Genomic DNA, 22733 nt, shown 5'->3' with positions numbered 1-22733 from the left:
ATACCTTGAACATTTTCATGAATTTAGCTGGAGCAGTTATCTTGAACTTACGAGTCAATTCTAAACTAGTTCCGCATTGTCTAAACTATTCATAGTTTCTTATGTGGTTATTGCAACTGTAGGTAATAGTTATCAACAATAAAATTAACAAAAAGCGTTCAAAAAAAATTGATAAAGTCCAATACCACAATTAGGTGATAAAAGCGGATAAAAGGGGAAGAAAATTATTATCTCATAAACTACGCAAAATCGTAGAACATACATAGGGGTGATTCGGATACTCATCACTATGAGGCTTTCAAATTTTAGCTTTGGACGTCAACTTCTCGGCCTGTATACAGATTGTCTGATAATAATAAGTCTCTTCGTGTGTAGTATGAGTTTCTCAAGGTGGATTTAGAAAATAATTATTCTTCTATTTTTCACAAGGTTATAATTGAGCAGCAGAATTGGTGCGATAATTTTTAAAACGTGATTAATTCTATTATTGCTACATGAATGTTGCGAACTTGTGTGGTGAGAACGGTTGCGTGCGCGCCTTCTTTGGGTTTCCGACTCACATTATAGGCTTGTGCGTGGAGAAGTGAGCATCATTTTACGGCAATTCGGATTTAATTCTGTACTCGGTAAGTTTTCATCATTAATTCACTATGCGACTGTGTATTTAGATTTTGTGTTTAATTTTAATGTGTAAAAAAAATAAAAATATTATTTATTTAAACAGCACAGACTATGAGAGTAGAAATTGCAATAAATCATATTTTTATTAATCTTTTCAATTTACTTCTGTGTCTTAAAACTAAAACAACTTTATGCTGTGGACTAAGCTGTTTTCATTATTTTTATTAAGTAGTTTAGACTCTAGCTATGAACGGCAATTCTGGCGTAATATAATCAAATCTTGATTTAGCTTTGATATGAACGGAATCTCGATTATTTTTTAATCAACAATAATTTCACTCAATAAGCGTACGATGCGTTCTTCGGATCTCATTTATAATTAAATTTTTCCAAATTTTCAGTTAGTTTTTTCAGGTAAATTCAGGAAGTAACGTCATGCAATTCTCACTTCTCAGCATGAAAAAAAAATCGAGAGTAATGAATAAAATGAACATATTATTTCACTTATTTTTTTCATAAAATAAGTCGTGAACTGAGTTTATCATGATATTATGAAATTTATAATTAGGATATGAAAATTATTTCTTATTAATAAAATTAACTCAACCAAACTAAATACGTTTGCAATAAACAAACAAAATGTTTTTTTACTAAATATTCAATTTAATTCTACTCCGCCTTATTACCTTATTAATTAATGGGTGTGTCAAATTAATTTATGCATTTGGTGCTACAGTAAAAAGATTCGAATAAATCAGTACTAAGAAATGCGTGTGCCCTGAGCGACCGCGACGTCAGGCATAAAAACTAGGCAAAACGCGTTATGCCAGAGATCAGGCAAGTTAGATATGTGTTTCGTCCCCAAAAACCCCCTTGAACTAAATTGAATTTAAAAAGTGCCGATTCTGTGACAGCTACGTATAGATATAAAAATAATTAAATATATGCACAAGAACTGCCCGTTGAAATATACGATGTGATACAATATTGTTACGAATTACGATGTCGAAATTAATTGACTCTGAAATTGCTTGAATAACAGACAGATATGGCGAAATATTAGCTAGATCCCAATGGGGTCGAATTATTATACTAAAAATTATTCTTTTATTATTGTAGAACAGTTACGACCACACAATTAGAATATTTTTGTTTTCGGATATTCAAATTAATTGGATATTATTGAAGTTTTCAAAATTATTTAACTTTAAGTATGTAGGTATAAGTTAATAGATATAATATAATAGTAATATTGACACACTTTTTACACAAATTATCTTGCCCCAAGTTAAGCATATATAGCCTGTGTTATGGGTTACAAGACAACGATATATTTAATACAATATACTTACTTAAACATACATAAATTCATATTAACATAAATAAATACATTTAAACATCCATGACTCGGAAACAAACATCCATATTCGTCATATAACTGCTTGCACCTACCGGGATTCGAACTCGGGACCTCTAGCTTAGTAGGTAGGATCGCTAACCACTCGGCTATACAGGTCGTCAAGATATACGAGTAACTTAGCAATATTTTTATATCAGATGGTTAGTAAGATAGACTTCGGAAAAATCCAGAAATAGCTTTAAACAAAATACCTCATGCTCACAATCCGGTTATATGACTTAACTACGTATCACTTTTGTGGTTGATAATAATCTAATATCATAGTTGTCTGTTATTTAAATGGTCGGTGTAAAACACTCATATAGATTTAAATCAAGACCATTGCCTTGACAAACAGCGTTTAAATGCAAGCCAATTACATCGTTATGATATGCTATTTAATTAAGGCCATATTAATTATTAATTTACACAACGATTTATATGTTTTCATCATAGTAAAGTAAAATAATAGTTACGGCTGAAAGCAGACTTTTATAAATATAGAATTAGTAGCACAATTCATAGATGTTTTTTAACAAGGAAGCGAATAGTTTTTTTAATATTATGTACTAGCTGACCCGACAGACAGTTATTCTGTCAATAAACGGTTCGAGAGATATGGTAAATGCGTGGGTGAGAGCGTGGGTGGGATCGTGACACGACAAACTATGTATGTAAACCTTCCTTGAGCTTCAACTCAATCTCAGCTTCGAATCTATTACAAAAGATTTCATTGAGATCGGTCGAATAGTTTAGGAGTTATTAGGGAACTTACAAACATACATTCTCTTTTATATATATAGATAAAGTATTCACATTTTATTCTTTGTTCCACTTTATATGTAAATTTCTTTCCCTATTCTGTATCTCTAGTTATAACAGTTTCCCTATCTTCAACTAAAAGTTTATTTAATTAACTCCGACAGTGTGTCGAAACAATTAAAAGACGTGCAGTATATTTGCAAGGTGCTCTACCTTCTCAATGTTTGTAAACACCTCGCATAAATTATCTAGCCCAAAACTAGGCATAGCTAAAACTTACCTATTTAAATTTTATATATATTAATATGACAATGAAAGAAAACGTTATTTATTAATTATTTCTAATTGATTATAAAATATATTTTATTTTAAGTAACAATTCTTGGATATGTATTTTTAATAAGATTTTTATTTAATCCTATAAACCGAACTGCCATGAGAAAAGGGAAGCCAGACACACTGACACGTACTAAATTATATTCATTAAACAAATACACTTTCATGTTTTGTCAAACAGAGTCAATGAGAGTTGCACAAAACCATGCGTGTTATATATCTACAAAATATAATAATAAGGTGAACCATTTAGGTTATGTCATATAACTCGAGACAATTCTGTTCTAGGTCATTAGTACGTGCACTCATGCAGTATTATGGGCTTGTTTTATGGAGTTTTACGAACTTTTCTATTACATTTATGTAACAGCAATTTTGTAATGCCATTTCGTATTTCCGTTGTCATTATTATGCTTTTCGACTACATTTATACGAGCTCGCATTCCTTTTTGAATATTTGAAAGAATACTTATTGTTTGCCTGTATATCCACAATAAAAACAAATGCTTACATTTATAAGATTTAGTCTGCGGGTGATTGAGAAATAAATGCCTACAGTTTATATAGATAGTGTTTCATAATATTATCATAGTATTATTCTCAAAACTTACTTTCATGCACCACGTAACTGTAATTTCACAAATCAGATCTGGTGCCAGAAACCTCGCAACACGGTGCGTGAAAGCACGAAGTCTGAATGATGAAATGAATATAACTAACTCTCCTGTGATTCCTCTGGTGTTGCAAGAGAATGTGGGCGGCGGTGATCACTTAACACCAGGTGACCCGCTCGTTTGTTCCCCTTTTCCATAGTACTAGAATAAATGGAGAGGAGCAGGAGCATGTTAAGCCGGCGTTTCTTTAATAAGTATTAAGATAGTAGTTAAAAGTAGAAATGTAATGACGAGTCTTTACTTGTGTATTAACTGTTTTAATTATTTTAAATTGTGCATTGTATTTTAGTAGTATACTTTAGTGTTTATTAGTATCGTTGAATTTAATTATTTTGTCACTACTGGTGGAGACCTATAATTGGCTCACAGTTATGTAAATTAACATATAAGGTAGCTAATAGCTGTTGGTCTTCCTAATAAATAAATAAACTCTTTAATCGTCCTAGTTGTGATACTGTTATCTCATTCTCATCCATTTTAGTCTGAATTTTATCGCGATGTGTATCGTGTCAACTCCACAGATGTTTCTTATTTTTATACTAGCTGACCCGGCAAACGTTGTGATATTGCATATAAATTATTTTTAGAGTTAAACCGTTTCTTGGACATTACAACATTACTTTATTATTCTAAAATAAAAGAATTTTTCTAAAATAAACGTAGCCTAAGTTATTACTTATTACATGAGCTACCTGCCAATAAAAGTACCGTCAAAATCGGGTCCAGCCATTCCAGGACAGACAGACAAAAATTGTAAAAAAAATTATTTTGGTATATGTACCGTATATATATTCATTTACATGTAGTAAAAAGTGGTTATTACAATATAACAAACAGACACTCCAATTTTATTTATGTGTAGATATTTGTATAGATTGGGTAATATGACTTATCGAAGACAGCTCCTGTCCAAACCCAAATCTATGCCCAATGGTGTCACATCTTGGTTCCAACTAATTACAAGACTATTACTATACAAGCCTAAAATATTTCTGCTCTCCAAAATGCTGGAAAAACTAGTGTCTTCTATTGAGACCGCCCTTATAAAGATTGAGATATGGGGTAAGATGAACCTTTTTCAGCTTAAACTCCAGAAGACTCAAATAAGACAGTGATTATCACTTGCAATATAGTTGATTTTTGGAGTTGTAGCAAGCGGATGTGGACTTTATCAGAGTCGTAAAATACCACTCTCATCTTGATTTAAGTGTTAGAGAAAAATAATTATGTATTGAATATTGAAACAATGGATGATTTGAATGTGTAGTGGTAATAAAAATAATATAATAATATCTAATATAGCGTACAATAGTAATGCACACTCAATCAAAATTTCAGCTGTCTAATTATTTTGGTTTGGTTTGTAATAATACTACCGTTGGATTATCTTGGGCACGGAACTCTACCGGCCGTTCCCAGTATTCAGTCTATCTCTTACTTGAGATAAAAATCGTTACTATCGTTAACTTTTCTGTTCCAATAAACTTATCGACGGTAATTCACCTTATCCGTGCACGCTGTCTGTCAATGGGACGACGTAGAGCTTACCAGTGATATAAAGTTGACTTATCGGGTATCGATGGTTACGATTTTTATCTCAAGTAAGAGATAGACTGATTATTGATGGCCGTAAAAAGCAAACAAGGCCGACTCTGACTCACATACCGAGGGGTTTCATCGAAAAACCAGATCAAATAAAAGAATATAATTAATAAAAACTGTATTAACAACCAAACCACACAAAAAAATACAGAAGCAAAATATTTACAAAATGCCGTCCTGTACTGTGCGGTAGTCATTGCTATCAATATTCTACTTTTTTGGAAAAAAAAAAAATAAATATTAAAATAATAATAAAATTCTCATAACATTAATTATTAAATATATATCGAGAACGTAAACAATTAATATAAAGATAAAATAAACAAAAACAAAATAGCTATAATTTATAGAAGCAACTAAATACTACAATGGACACACGATGGACACCTATCAATACTTTTTTAATACACGCATCTTAATAATATAAGATAATACATAAAAGTCACTTAAAAATAACTAACAATATTTGAACTTTATCAAGTTTACGCTTAATTCTATATTTTTGCTGTGCAGGCTTTCATACCATTAGTTAGTGAGAAATGTAGGTTTTTATTTATTTTGAAACAAAACAATAATAATAATAAATTGTGCATATCGTTTGGTCCTGATATTGATGCTGACAGACAAAAGACGGACGACGAAATAATCTTAAACGAGAATGTTTTTTTAGAATACCTTAACAGAAACTTAAAGAGGGAAAACAGATATGAATGAAAGGCCTTGTCGGCAATTTAACAAGGTAGTCCAGTAATAGTTGTCTTTTTTGTAACTGCCCGTTGAAAACCTGGCTTTAAGATTAACTATTTCTAAGTCTGAGGGTCGCCATACATTGAATTAGTATTTTATGGCAAAATGAAGCCTGCAATTAAGAACTGCAACAGTAAAGGAACAGAACAAGCAGTTTGTCAGCTGTTGATAGAACGCTGTGAACGAAACCACTGTATCTGCAGACGTGGACGAAAATCTAAACAGAGCAGATAAGTTAAAAATTCAAACTGCGGCAACGTAAACACCATAGTAATATATACCTACATATAAAACACATCGTCGTCCTAAGGTATTATGCTCTTTGCCATTCAATTTCTGGATACAAAACAAAAAGCGACGTGGGGTGTTCACTACAGTGTATCGCTCATTTGAGATATCTCCTTTATATCAAGTGTTTCAGTTAATGTAAAGTCTCCTAATGTTGCAATCAGGTGTCAATGATGACATTTTACTCTTTATTGGCAAGCAATGACCCTATAGAACGTCATTGGTGGCAAGGTATTTTTGTTCCATTTCTTTTTGCGAAGTGTTTCTAAGCCTTCCCCAGAACACGACAGGTAACTCAAGACGGGAGTGGTATTTTACGACTCTGATAAAGTCTACATCCGCCTGCAACAACTTCAAAAATCAAGTATATTGCAAGTGATAATCACTGTCTTATTTGACTCTTCTGGAGTATGAAGAAGGTTCATCTTACAATAGAATACATTAGAATATCTAATACATATTTATTTTTGAGAATCATGCAATATGAAAGAATGAATAGTTTCCGGACTTAAAAGACCTTGATGAACATTATGTCATCGTGTTTATTTATAATAAAGTAAAAAAAGCAGTTTAACTAACGTTGTAGCCTCTAGGTAACTATATAATATTATGTTTGATGTGTGAAAATTATCATGGCCATTAAAGCATTAAACATACGGAGAACCATAACGAAAGATGATGTAACTAACTCATAACTTATCGACTAGTGAATAATAAATGTTTCTTAATCTTCAAATACAAATATTGTTATACATAAATTATTTTACTTTCAAAGGTTTCCTGCACAAATACAAATGAAAAAGTCATCAGTCATGCACCTGAATTCACAATTAATAAGATGCATTGTTACGGAAACCAAGTTTTGGCGGCTACAAACTATTATAATGTATTAATAGGGCCTACCGTTTATTTTTCTTGATTTAATAATACATCTATAAAAATGTTTTCTTTATTATTATTTTTATTTTGTCTATTACTAGAATTATTGAGTCTATGGAAAGTATTTGCAGTGCAAGATAAATGTGACATGTTGAATTACTACTCTTTGTACTTATCGGGCTTTTGTGGAGTGCCCCAATGTTTGTAACATTGGAAGTTCTCTTTAAATGAGATTACCAATTCATTTGATAGGTCATTAATCTTGTCGATGGGATCAATAAAACGGACTTTGTTTAACTTGGCTAACCCAATACCTGTTGTAGTGCACCTTTTTTTGCATGTCTGTTAGAATTCATAACACGTATATTTATGACTGTCATTAAACAATTAATGCAATTACGTGTTCTTTTCTTATCATCTCCGGGAGTGCCGGTAGAAGTGAAAAATTGAACATTAATGTGGTGCATTTTTGGATATTTTGGAAAATTATTTATCAGTGTAAAAGTAATAGTGTTTATGTGGTTAAATACAATAATCGTTTCTTGCGCTATCGTACACAAAAATGATAATTTATATAACATAAAAAATTAAACTCATAAGTTTTTAAAAGTTCATCTCGCAAAAAAATCAACTTTCATCCACAATTTCAAAGACTGTCTAACGAATTTTCGATTTTCGGGTACGCACGGCGTAGTATTAGGTGCCGCACTGTACGACTTCGCCTGCGATATCTAGTTAGAGCGGAGACGAATGCTTAATCTTATGTTTTAAATATCAAAAATATCTCTACATATTCTTCCTGGTGTCAAATGACGTAATTAATGTCTGCTGTTATTATTATTATTAATACGGCCTATTTCTGCCGTGAAGCAGTAAGGTGTAAACATTACTGTGTTTCGGTCTGAAGGGCGCCGTAGCTAGTGAAATTACTGGGCAAATGTGACTTGACATCTTATGTCTCAGAATTTTTGGGTTTTTCAATAATCCTGAGCGGCACTGCATTGTAATGGGCAGGGCGTATCAATTACCATCAGCTGAACGTCCTGCTCGTCTCTTTCCATATATTTATAAAAAAAGTGTTCGTTTGGAAGTTTCCCATAATAGCTATTTCGAATAAAAATACATTCAAAGGATCAACATGATTAGATCTATTCATTTAATAATTGCTATGACCAACACAATTTATAACTTGATTACGAGGGTTTTTCCTCTCGACAAACATTATCCTTTCAAGGATATTACAATAAAGATGATTAATATGTTATAACCGTTTATCACGTTATAACTCAACTTTATTTTTTATTTAAATACTTACTCTACGTACTTATTTCTTTTATTTAAACATTTATAGCGGAATTTTTTAACGTAATTTGTGTAAGTTGCTCGAAAATAAGGGAGAAGAAGTTTAGATTCTGTTTGAGATTAAACAGAAGGAATTTAAAAATAAGCTTCAAAATATAGTACAAAATAGAAAATAACGGGTTGCACTCCGGGAGTGCCGGCAGAAGTGACAACTTGAATATTAACGTTGTGCATTTTTAAATATTTTCAAATGCTTGTCTCTCACGAATTTTCGACCAGGGCACGTGTCCTGACGCAAGTTTAACATTTTATACCCATCCCAAGAAAAGTGCTCGACGCCGCTAAAGAAGTTGATTATAATAAAAAAAAACTTGACTATAGTCAATTATAAACTTCTATAGAACAAAGGAGTTCTCTATTTAGTTTGGCTTACTATTCAAGTGTTTATTTTAGTTCTTTAAGTATTAATTTAATAATTATATAGTTTTAGACTGTCTTTTGACAGTTTTATAGAATATTGTTTAATTATAATAACGTAAGTCATTCATTCTCAGTATAGTTCTTATAGAACTTTATTTTAACAAAATAAAACGACCATTTGGAACGAAGTATTTCCCAGATAGTTCTTGATTATTTCAAAGCTATATCACACAAACCGGCAATTATTTTTATTATGCACTCTAGTGTTGTCATCAAGTGACCCCATAATCTTATTTTAACTTCCTACTTCATAAAAAATAAGTTGTTTTTCTCATCTCATCATGTTGATTTTTATCATTTAACGTCGAAAAATTCTTTGGTGACTTTAATTTGTGTTCACTAGTTTGATTTTATCAGCAAGAACGTTCACAAAGAATGAATATTTAATTTAATTAAATATATTTATATAAAAGAATGTAGATACATGCCCTTGTCCTTAATATACACAATACATTTATATAATACTTGCTATGCCAAGCTTTGCCTTTGATCTGTAAACACAATAATATTATATTTATTAGATTTATACTAGGTGGCACGGCAAGCGTTGTTTTGCCATATAAATTATTTTTAGAGTTAGACCGTTTCTTTTCCGAACATTGCAACATTAGAAAGAATTTTTCTAAAATAAACGTTGCCTAAGTTTCTCCTTATTAAAGTCCCGTTAAAATCGGATCAGCCATTTAAGAGATTAGCCGGAACAAACAGACAGACAGACAGACAAAAATTGTAAAAAAAATAGTTTGGTGTATGTACCATATATATATATATTCCATATACATGTAGTAAAAATGGTTATGTCAATATTACAAACAGACACTCCAATTTTATTTATATGTATGTACAGATTAGTTAAATGATTCATACATATTTCACGAACGTTCGCCAAGTGATTGGTCTTACACCGAACATTGTTTTGCTAACAAAATTTTTACGCTCTAATTTTTGAGGTACATTACATAATCATGGTGGATAGTGTAACAGTTGCTTAAGTCACGCGTTTTGTTCGACGAACTCTTATTAGGGGATTTGCTCAAATTGAATAAATACTGTATAACAGGTTGTTAGAGATGCATGATGTGATATTAATTAGAGGTGGCCAGAGATATTGTCATTTTGGCTTAGATTATAAACTTAAATGAGGTCCGAGAGACCGGAGATTTATGCAAGTTTTCGGACAGACTTAAATAAATTCGTTATCTAACAGACGCAGACGTGAAAATCGCCGATTTCGTTCACAGCATCATGTCATGTGGCCTGTTATTGTGGGATAATGCCGCATGTTATATTGACTACAACATTATGTTAAAAGTAAATTGAGTTATAATAACCTTTTATAGTTTCGAAGTAAGGCTACTTGGCAGTGAAATATCTTGGTCTAGAGGTAATAGCTGAGGCATTTCTCAAATTAAATAATTCTAAAACTTTTAATGAAACACTTAAGAAAGATTAAAACGCGTATAATTATAACTTTGTTATTATATTAGATTTTTGCGTAAAAGTTACAATTTTATTATTATTTTAGTTAACCCGACAACACATAGCTAAACGCGTTTCAGAAACTTTATTTATGTCAAAAATATTTACAAAATTCACTTACTGAGATAATACTATTCTAGTTACAGACGAAACAAAACATTAATAATAGTACATAAATTAAAAATAATAACAAAATAACATCTACTATTTAAGTGATTGAAAGTACCTACTTAAATAGAACATTTAAATGTGTAACACTCACGTTAATCAAAGAAAATAGTATAATTCTAAAACTACTACAAATCAGCGAAAAGGAGAACTTCAGCACCGATTAAAAATCGTCAGAAATAAACTCAAAAGTCAGGGTTTCGTTCTTGGCAATTTTCTTCTACAAAATTTAAACAATCGAAACGAAATTTCGGAAAGTGAATGGTGAGGAAATTTTCTGTGTCGGTTCGTTTCAATTTTTTTATGAAAATAAGGGACGAGACGAGCAGGACGTTCAGCTGATGGTAATTGTAAACGCCCTGCCCATTACAATGCAGTGCCGATTAGGATTCTTGAAATACTCAATAATTCTGAGGGATACTGCAACTGCGCTCGTCACCTTCAGACATTAGATGTTAAGTCTCATTTGCCCAGTATTTTCACTAGCAACGGCGCCCTTCCGACCGAAACACGGTAATGCTTACACATTACTGCTTCATGGTAGAAATAGGCGCCGTTGTGGTACCCATAATATAGCCGGCATTCTGTTCAAATTAGCCTTCCACTTGTTTTGTCCCATTTTGTCGCTATTTTTTGTTGGAATTGTACACTAAGCTTCTGTTTCCGGGTTGTATGATTAAATCGTTTAAAGCACTTTTTGAAGTACTTGAAAAAAATACTTTCCCTAAAATATGGTCGAGGGAGGTCGCTGGCCGATGCGTCATGTTCGTGAACGGCCGCTACTGGTGGCAATATGATCCCGTTATCAGAAACTCTGCTTCATGTTCTTAAAATTACCTTTTACGAAATGGCGGTAGATGTAAAAAGAAAAGAAAACTTTTAAAATTCAAAAGTGTCATTTCCTTAACGAATAAAGCGATTTTGATTTGATTTTATTGAAAAAAACCAAATCAAATAATGTTTATCTCATTTAAAATAAATTATGATCTAACTATTAAAAACCACGGAGAATAGAGTCGGGAACTTTTGAAGAGAACAATGGCTATTAATCTTAATCACAAAAATATTACGTAAGCACAAAAAAAATATTCACTGACTTTCTTGTGGTTTCTCCTCAGCTGAATGGCGATAGTGAATCCATAGTAAAATTCGCGTACCTATATGCCACACGACTCAAATTGACTCCTTTGATGCTCAATAGGATCAATACTTTTGTATTTAAATTTTTCGTAGAAACGATCTTTTCCAAAAAAATAAGTAGGTAAGGTACTTTAAAATTAATTCAAATCCATATTCGACATTTTGAAGTATTTCTATGAAAAAAACACAGTACTGTGTCTATCCATTATAATATGTATATTTCATTATTTACGGTATTAAAAGACTAGTACGGTTAAATAACACTTTATCGTTTTACAAATAAGTATAAATAAAATAAAAATAGCCTTTATTTCTCCGAAAATTTACAAAAATGCAATCTAAATTATATCTCTAATTTCGGAGTGCCTATTGGCAAAGGCCTCCTCTAATTCTCTCCAATGTACTCGATCAAGTGCCACCCTAGTCAAGTATGTACCAAGAGTATAGCAGAGCTCGTCTTCCCAGCGTCTTGTGGGTCGTCCTCGGTTACGCTTACCATCCCGTGGGTACCAAAGGGTAACTTACTTGGACCATTTTCGACATTACAGCGTAGCATGTGGCCTGTCCATCTCCATTTTTGTTGATCCATTCGAGTAAGTATGTCAGGGATTTTGGTATTTTCTCTGATCAGCAAGCGATCTTTAATTTTTATCCCCAACATACTTCTCTCCATTGCCCGCTGGCACACTGCTAGTTTGTTCCTATGTTGTTCAGTGAGGGCCCAAGTTTCCAAACAAATAAGTATATCGTGTTAAGATTATAATATCAGGTTCTTGAATGTCAGAGAGCTATTGCAATGCCGTGAGAGCTTCGACTGGTTAGCTAATAATAATTAACTATTATGAAACAATAGCGAAATAATGAAAGACTCGTGCAATTCGGTCTAGTTTTTGTACTTCATTATTAACACACAGGTGCCTATCTATCAGAGGGCTATACGTCGTTTACGGATTATCATGTATCCAGAAAAGTATATCCTAGTCTTGCAATACTATCGAGGCCTCTTATAATCATGTCTGCCATATTATAAAGACTCTTAACTGGCCCTTTTAAAAAACATCCCTCACTTAATCGTGTATGTACACATAGGCCTCGACTTTCCAAAAATTTCCAGCTGCATTTGCACAATAAATTCGTAGAGTCAATATAAGTTTACGACAATGGATATTTCTCCATATGATATTTTTGATGAAAATTACAACATATTCACTAACCAAGTGAACTTTCAAACCTATTCAGAATATTATGTAGATTTGACTTTTAATAACTTATATTAAAATTTCCAAAGTTGAGTAAATATATCTGACATACAATAAACACACATTATATTCCTCGTATCAAGTATAAAATATGACGTGTGCTTGAATCATAATATTTTTTTATTTCAGTGAATTCCTCTTAAATCGCTAAATGTCATATTGTGTACATAAAAACTGGTCGTTATTTATGTATATCGACAACGAAACAACAAGGATTTCCCTGTGGATTTCCCCATGACTATTACTATAGAATAGTTTCCTGAACATTTGTGGTTATATAACAGTATCGATATAATCGATATTAAATAAAAATCAAGTAATACTTACTGGTAATACCTACAAAGAGTAAGTAAGCAGATAATGTTTATTATCTTTCTACAATTACTATGTACATCTAACTCTATTTAATTGAAAATAGTGGCCGTTGAGTTTCTTCTTATTTAAATTTGTATGTTGTATGCAAATCGTATGAGGCGTAAAACCTACTGTAGACCGCAAGTGGGTAAACAAAAAGTGAAATCGTAATATTTCAACGCAGATATGTCCAAATAACTAAAGCATTAATAGTAGAGAAGCCACGAATATTCGGCTTCCATTCACTATTCGAGTTATTAAATATTCGATCATGTTGAAATTCCACTACTTACATGATTGGCGTAATTTCCGCGCGTACAGAATGAGACAGGCCACCTTAGTGACGTCATATTGTTAAGATAGACAATTAAAAATCACCTGTCAAGCTACCTACCGTCCGCATTCTGCTGACGCTGGAGACGGAGCAGACGTTAACAAAGAGAATTTAAACACTACGTTGAGACGTTAGTATAATAATCTCATTTGTAAAAAAACGGACGGTTTTGTCGCTTTAGAAAATACAATATCTAAAGAGGTTTTAAGCAATTGAGAATATTACTGGCACATTTATGAAGTGTAGTAGTGCATAAAAAAGTTTATTCCAAATTCAAATATAGGACATTAACAAAAAATGCAGTTAATTGCGTATCGTGGCGAGAATCGTCGATAGTTCGTATTAACTCATTTCTTATTCATTTTTAGATAATCTTTATCAAATTGTCCTATTTTCTTGATATTTTTAAGTCATGATAGCATTTAGCGGTCTCTAAAAAGCTTAATAGAACGATTAAATTATATTAATATTTAAATTACAATTAATTTTAATCCCAATATCACAAATTATTACATTTAATAATTTTTGAAGTTATTCTTCGGCGTGCTATGGAAAACTTATCAGATTGAACTTTTACGATGCGCGCGCACACCGTTACGCAAATTCGACACCCTGACGTTAGTTGATCATTACTAGACAATTTTTATCATACTTCAATTACCAAGCCTCTTGTAACTCATATGTCTACTGAACCATAATTAATGGACGAGAATTAATTAAATTTCGAATGTATAAGTTGTAAATAGAAAAAATAAATAATTTAATAATATTTAAAACAAACGTTATTTAACTAAATTATGCTGTATAATAATATTGTCATTGGTTGTATATAATATGTATGATATATTATCTTAATTATAATATTGTCCTTACGACATTAATAAAATAGCGCGAGATTTTTTTTTAAGAATTTTTCTTTTGTTACGTTCAAGAATTATAACTGTTTGCGTGCGTACATAATTACATATCTACATACTTTTTTCAGTTTTTTTTTAATAGTTATTTCTTGTGTTTGGTGGTCACCACTTGAAAGGCTCTATTGTTCGATTTCATATAGTTTGAAACAACACTTCTTCACAAACTTTTGCATGTTATTTTAGTACGCAAAATGTAAGTAGGACGGAAACTAAAGTTTCACAAGTTTTGCGTATACCTTTGTTTAGTCTAAAACTTTTCTCAATATTCGGTACAATTACGCAGTTCTTGAAGGCTGACAATTTATTACCATAAAACCTAAGCGTGCCCTTTTTGATCAACCCAAATACATGAAGGTTGAATCGATAATTCGTGTTATGTAATCAACTTTGAAACTAGCTTTTATAAACGATCATCGGATTAATTTATAATGACATAAGTATGCCCTTTGCCAGACAAACTAAATAATATGTTGTAAGTATAATCAATGATTACTCCTAGAGGAAAAAAATAGTCCATAGTCCAAAATAGTCCATCCAAACTCAATAGAAACCTTGAGATTAATATCTCAAGGTTTCTATTGAGTTTAATTTAGATAGTCACGCCGAAAGTACACAAGCGATTAACATGGAATTTTGTAGATAAATTGTCAGGGATACCGAACTTTTTTTTATCAGTAAATACAAAATTCTGTCTGTCTGTCTGGCATATTTATTCAGGCGTCCGAATGTTTGAGTAATTTTAATGAACATTTCTCATGTAGTGTTCCGAGTACATTAAACAAAGAGGCTAAAGTTATATAATAATAATAATTTTTAATTCAGCCACAGGAATCTATACAAGAACTGTTAGTAAAATATCTTAAATTGATGTTAATACATATACATAATAATAATTAAAACTGGGCATAAATACCACTATTAATATACTACAATATATCTCCCGCCGCGGCCCCACACTCGCCTCTCGCCTTGTCACCTTACCTCAGCTACAAACCTACCAAGGTAGCCAAGGCTGACACCCACTCCAAAAATAACAATAATTGTAACAAGAATTAAATAAATTAATAAGATTATATAAAATACGCAATTATTATTTAACTTTCTTGTGCATATTATATATGTATATTGTTCTGAAATATTATGAAGTCGGTTTTTTTTTTATTTATATATTTTTTTTTATTTTTAGTTTTATCTGAAGTACAATAACTAATAATGTGCCTAAATATGTGTTGAGCTAATTAATTTTGCAATGCAGCAATTTTATTACAGACATTAAAAAAATATGCCACAGATCGCACCGTTACTGTAAGTCGTTAAGGAGTTCCATTGATCATCCTTTACGACAATTACTTACGTCAACATAACGATGGTACGGCAGGCGACTCAAATATTCGGACAGCAAATAAAAGATTCGGCCGATTATCGTTCATAAGAATGGAAGAATTCCGTTACTTTGTAATGGATCCCATAGTCACAACCAAACTACCTTTGAAGTATTTATATCCTTTCCAAAACAAAGAATCATCGGAATCGGTTGGCGCGATATTGAGTTATGCGTTCATTTGTCGCACACATACCTAAAGCAAATTTAAGACATATGATTTTCTCATGGCATGTTGGATGCCATCGTCAGATCTGGACCAAATTGAATTTAGAACCTCCTTTTTGAAGACGGTTAAAAAGCAATAAATTAACAGAAAGTTAATGATTTCAGAGAAATAAATATTAGTTTTATTTTTCTTCAGTTATTTTATATTTATGTATTTAGTCTCCATATTATTTACGTTTTATTAACATTCATAATTGCGTAATAAGCGACATCTAGATTTTCAATAACTAATAATAATAAGTGCAATTTAAGTACTAGTGATCGCCCAGTTACGTTCATCAAAGAGAGGTCAAAAAGAGGTACAAAGTTTTCGCTTTTTCGAAATGTAACTGGAAGGAAAACATCGTATTTATTAGTAGTTTGAATTTGCCTACCTACTGGAATATTCACGTGATGTTCGCGATACAAACCCATAAACAGAAAAAAAAATTGTTTTGTGTTATGTCCTATTTCTCCCTCTCCCAAGCTAATAATACGCAAAAAACTTAAAAGAGGGAAAACATATTATGGGTACGATAAAAATATATATTTTGAATAAACACTTTCATATAACTTGATAACAAAGTCAAAACCAAAGTGAGATAAGAGTTCACCTACATAACGCGTTACACTTACTCATTATTAAAGAATTTGTGGATGTTGCATAAAACTGAAAGGAAATCGCAACCTTTAAGTATAACAGCGGCCTGAATCCGATTGATAAGCTGATTGGACCTGATGGCTGTGATTTGATTTTTTTATGACAGTTAGGGACGACACGTGGAGCAAGACGTTCAGCTGATGGTAATTAATATGCCCTGCCCATAATAATGCAATGCCGCACAGGATTCTTGAAAAATCTAATAATTCTGAGCGGCACTACAATTGCGCTCATCACCTTGAGACATAAGGTGTTAAATCTCATTTTCCAAATAATTTCACTAGCTACGGCGCTAATTACTTAATTACTTGATGTCTTCAAGTAGTCTGGATTGACCTTTAGAACTAATAATAATAAAACTAAGGATTTTACATGTGTGTTGACTGGTTTTTGTTTTTTGTAGATTATAAATATAAGATGACGACGGCGAGCGTGCTGCTCACAGTTGGGACCACCTGGGGTTCCAACAACGACCGTTGCGATAATGATGAGAAACTGGGAAATAACGCTTGTAACCCAGCCGCCGTGGCTGCCAAGGAACTTCGAGAGACACCTGCTATAAGAGAACAGGCCCTCAGAATTATGAGAGAGTGGATTCAACAAAATCCGGACATCAAAAACGTACGACAAGGTAGGATGCTCCTGAATGTCTATTATGAGATTTTTAACTATCAGAAACGGTTCCTTTGTCAGGATTTGAATAATGCAAGTTACTCGATGTAATCATAGTCTGATTGAAACGTAAACCGTCTCGTAGGGTGAAAACTTATACGGCCTTACAAATAAAATTGGCATAAAGGTATAACTAAGCATAAACCAAGAATATATAAAATGTTAACAAATAGACATATTGCTTACGAATGGTTTGTTCGGACGTATAACGTTTCCCGCGTTTATTTGCAAGGCAGATTGTCATTCGGAAAACTTCAGAATTATCATTGTATTGACAGTGTTGTCAACGATATTGTAAACATTTTGCATTTTCTTTGTTTATCATCAGTTATAACTTTATACCAAGTTTATTTGTAAGGCCGATAATCTAAGCGACTTGCAAATGTTAGATAAAATGCAAAATGGCCTTTTGTCCGTTGTTGTCTGGCAATTGTTTTGGCGTCTAATAATTGAGCATGTTGTTAGAGTTAAAATAGAAAGACAAACAGACAGAAAGACAGGAATTATTAGTTAATTATTATCAGTATGTTATTGTAAAACGTTTATTTGTAACAACATTTCAAAAAATTGTAATTAAAAGTAGACAGAGACTACAGATTTATATAAGTGTGAATAGTATAGATAAAAATATAGTTACGCAATGTCTAGACGAGGGGATCTTAAAGCGAAAAAAATAGAATCAACTTCGAATAAAAAAGATAATAAATTACTGATGGTTTATAAATACTCAAACGATGCGCATAAAAACTTGCCTGACGTCAATACTAAAACAAATTTGGTATCGTAAAATATTTTTGTTAAGTCATTTTTGCTATAATAAATACCTATAATAATATGCTAAAATAATATTGGCTTGTATGTTTAAACACACCGCAAACAACAACAGTTAATCGTAATTTTTTCTTTTTAAAACATAAAGGATTTATTTTCACAAAAAATGTATAGATATTACTCGTATGTCGACAAGAGAACATGATTTACTAAATATCTTGCTTTAACTAAAGTTTCATCAATTGTAGCACTATTATCTATCTATCTTTATCATAAAATAGTATAAAATAAAGACGCACTCCGATCCGTTGTTTGTTTATATAATAATAATAATATTGACACACTTTTTACACAAATTATCTTGCTCCAAATTAGGCATATATAGCCTGTGTTATGGGTTGCAAGACAACGATATATTTAATACAATATACTTACTTAAACATACATAAATACATATAAACATCCATGACTCGGAAACAAACATCCATATTCATCATATAAATGCTTGCACCTACCGGGATTCGAACCCGCTACTATATATCCGCTTACTGTCGTCATTTGCTATATTCCTGCATCTGCTTAGAACATACTCTCATCTCAAAGGCCAGTAACGCAACTCCTCACCTCTGGTATTGGTATAGGTGGTTGGTATTGAACTTGGCATCTGGTGATCCATTTGCCCGTTTTCCCCCACGAATATAAAATGGTGCATGTACACCGAAACAAGATATAAAATCATAAAAAAAAAGATATGCAAAGTAATATTATGTAAATTGTTACGGTTTCAAGCATTAACTAATAAAGTAAAAAATTATCACACTCAGCTAAGTTTTACGTAAGTGAAGTCTGAGCAAAGTCTAAGCTACGCTTCATAATTAGTATTAATATAATTTCTAATCATAACTATTTTTACAGACGATTTATTCTTGTTACGATTTCTTCGTCACAAGAAATTCAGTGTTCCAATGGCGCAGCAGACTCTACTCAAGTACCTGAGCTTACGGAAGTACTATTCCAACTGCTTCACGAATCTAGACTGTGAAGATCCCAGACTAAAAGAAATCTTGGGCAACGGGTAAGTCAGAAACTTATGACCAATCTTTATATACATATATAATTCATCTGTACGTGTGTTGACTGTGAACTCCTAAAGGTCTGGAGCATTTAAATGAAATTTTCTGTATGTGTTCAAGTGGATTCGAGGATGGTTTAGATTCACAATTGAACTACCTCCCAAATGGCTTGACCGATTTTGATGATTTTTAGAGTGTTCCAGTGAATTTGAGATTAGCATTGAGTATTAATATAAATATTTGTTGTTTTTATTGACATTCTATACATATAGACAAATCACGTCGTATAAAAAGAAGTCGCAATATGGAACATGCCACAAATTACACCATGATAAGCTTCGACTGCCTTGTATATACATTGCCTTGTATTTCGGAAGCTGGTTTTTCAGTTTCCCTCAGGTGATGCACTCCTCTTATATAAAAAAAAAACTACGTGATAGAACTGAAACCTTTGACAAGGCGAGGGTAATGATATGAATTTGGAACAACTGATTTATTGTTTTATATATACAGTAATTATATTTACACTATATTATGGAAGTACTGATTTGGTACTCTGGTTTCTGTGACTGATCACGATCTTTTAGTCGACTCGAGTCAACTTTACCAAAACGAACGTAACATTGCTGAGCGTTACAGCTTAGTAACATTAAATAAAGTGCTCAGTGCGCCCAAACAAGTTTTCACTTCAAAATATTGACAATGCGCAGGAACCTTATCAAGTCAACGTCCACATGACGTCAGCAGGCAGCTGTACAGTCAGCATCTAATATTCCTAACTGCTGACTAATATATAAATAATAAATGCGACTGTTAGTTTGTTACGCTTTCACGCTTAAACTTCTCAACCGATCATGATGGAATTTTGTACACACTCGGTTAGGAGTACAGAAAATTCCATATAACACGTCTTTATCAAGATAAATTTTGGCCCGAGATGACAAAAATATTGGTAAGCTATATGGTCAACTCACACGTGCCCGATCTGTTGGTGCAATTTGAATGACCATTCATATAACTATTAGGAATTTAGACGCTACTTAGCGTTCCAGGTATATAAAACAAAGAGGTTAAATAATATATTGTATACTTCTGGTTATTTTCGCTATTCTGTTGAGTAGTAATAGCTATTATCAAAATGTGTTTTTTTTTTAATTAAACTTGAAATATGAGCACTAAAGCAAAATTAAAATATTATGAATACTAAGTTATTTAATTTCATTTATACTATTCACTTATTATATTTATATTCTTCTCCAACGCTATTTAGTATTCCATCCAGCATTCTAATAAATACAGTCGGGAAAGTTCTTTTTTTCACGTTTCGAATAAAAAATATATAAAAATAAATAAGCGCCGAGAAGACGAAAAAATTTTATTATCATTTCAATGATATTTGACACTTGGACAAAACGCGAGCAAAGCCGTGTATTAAACCTGGTTTAATATATGTTTAGAATTCATTATACAAAAACTTTACACTTATAAATGTTGTCGGACAGCTTTGCTAACGGTACCAACTGGCCTCTTGCCTACTGATTTTTTGAAGAAATGGCCATGCGCATTAGCAATTTTCGGGCATTATATTAATATAATAGTAAAGGTAACTGAATATTTATATAAAGCCTCCTTGATAAAGATTTTGATATAATTAGTTTAGCTGAATAATTTATTTTTATATACCTGTATTCTTGTTTGGCATTCGACTAAGGCTGTAATGATCGGATTATGAATATTAAGCAGTTCCCACTTAGACACGTCAAGCTGTTGAGGTTAAATAACTCTCTACAATTATTAAACATTATTATAATATAATAGTTGCATGATATATTATACTTTATACGCCGATTTTATAGATTGTTTTTTGTCGGTTATCAACGGACGATCACACAGTTCACTCGATGTTAGTTACCCTCACCCAAATCATTGAACTTAGCTATATAAATAATTGTGGGAAGTTATTAATATATTTTACTACTTCAAGTTTGCATGTACATAAGTCTCAACGTTCAATTCAATTTCAAATTCAAATATTTTCATTCAAAATAGAATGTGACATCACTTATTGAAAGTCAAAAACTACCACCCATTCCTAAATGAATGCCTCAGACCTGAGAAGAACGGGCGCAACAAACTCAGCGGGCTTTTTTTTCATCGAAAAAATATGTTTACAAACGTAATATTGTACAATTAAACTTATTATTTAATAGCCTGAGGGCGGTCACTCCATTCCCAATCTGTGGTATCATTAAGAAAGTCATTTATGTTATAATAACCTTTACCACACAAATGTTTTTAACAATTATTTTGAATAGCGTAAGTAATACTTTTGTTTTGAACATTTTCTGGGATCTTGTTGTAAAAGCATATACATCGCCTCCACAAAACACTTACTAAGCCGACTAGTAGGCATTATAAGTTTATGTCTGTTCATGGTGTTAACATTATGGTTATGAAAGTTTCTAGCAAATTCACTTATGTGCCTATGAATGCAGATTTGATCTGCTTTCTTGACCCTGAGTTTTGAGCACAAAACTTGAAAGACTCTCAGAGCCCCATTACGGAAGAGATCTAAGCGTCTGGTATGTAAAGTTGGCCTCGATCTTGCGAAAAATTCATTAAAACCCACTGGCTTGATTACAAAATGACGTTCATATTACGACATTGACTTGCCCAATCTATATTCTTTAGTTTTAGCGCACCTACTTGAAACGGGTTATTCGAAAGTTCTCACAAACCTTGAACTCGCCACATTGCGTGTTACATCATAACAATTCTTATATTTTGAGTGTTAATATTACTTAATTCTAGGTTCATTGCTGTGTCACCAGTGCGCGACAGTCTCGGCCGTCGTGTCATTATCTATAACATGGGTATGTAGTAATAAATACCTAGTTATCTAGATACACCACACTACTGCTACTACGTCATTAGAACAACCAATTAAAAATTATTAACTAGTAATGGTTCTCCAGTCAAGGAATTGCTGTGATTCCATCCTAATAGCAAGAAATAACATTAAATTGAACTAACTAATCCTTAGGTGGACATATACACCTATTAAATATAAGGTATCCTCAATATTCCGCAATGCGAATTCAATATTCTTCTAAGTCGTAATATCAAATAAAACAGTAAAACAAATTTATCTGTAAAACATAATAATATGTATGACCTTTGTATTAGTTGTCTCTTGTACACCTTTAGCCTTGATATTAAGGTCTAGA

The 22733-nt window shown here is 32.2% G+C and overlaps 2 protein-coding genes across 2 annotated transcripts in view; one reads left to right on the top strand and one right to left on the bottom strand.

Moving 5' to 3' along the window:
* Positions 1–22733, bottom strand: part of LOC126978499 (chaoptin) — a 310992-nt gene that overhangs the window by 18072 nt on the left and 270187 nt on the right. The gene's annotated exons all lie outside the window — the stretch shown is intronic.
* Positions 523–22733, top strand: part of LOC126978513 (clavesin-2) — a 30111-nt gene continuing 7900 nt past the window's right edge. Inside the window, exons 1-4 of the mRNA XM_050827357.1 lie at positions 523–626; positions 17394–17621; positions 19349–19508; positions 22318–22379. Of these exons, the coding sequence (XP_050683314.1) occupies positions 17408–17621; positions 19349–19508; positions 22318–22379 (436 nt within the window). The 5' untranslated portion in view covers positions 523–626; positions 17394–17407. The remainder of the gene's footprint in view (positions 627–17393; positions 17622–19348; positions 19509–22317; positions 22380–22733) is intronic.

This window comes from Leptidea sinapis, chromosome Z (assembly GCF_905404315.1).
Source record: "Leptidea sinapis chromosome Z, ilLepSina1.1, whole genome shotgun sequence".
Taxonomy (NCBI): domain Eukaryota; kingdom Metazoa; phylum Arthropoda; class Insecta; order Lepidoptera; family Pieridae; genus Leptidea; species Leptidea sinapis.
Note: the sequence above shows the minus strand (reverse complement) of the source record. Positions and strands in the feature narration are given on the sequence as shown.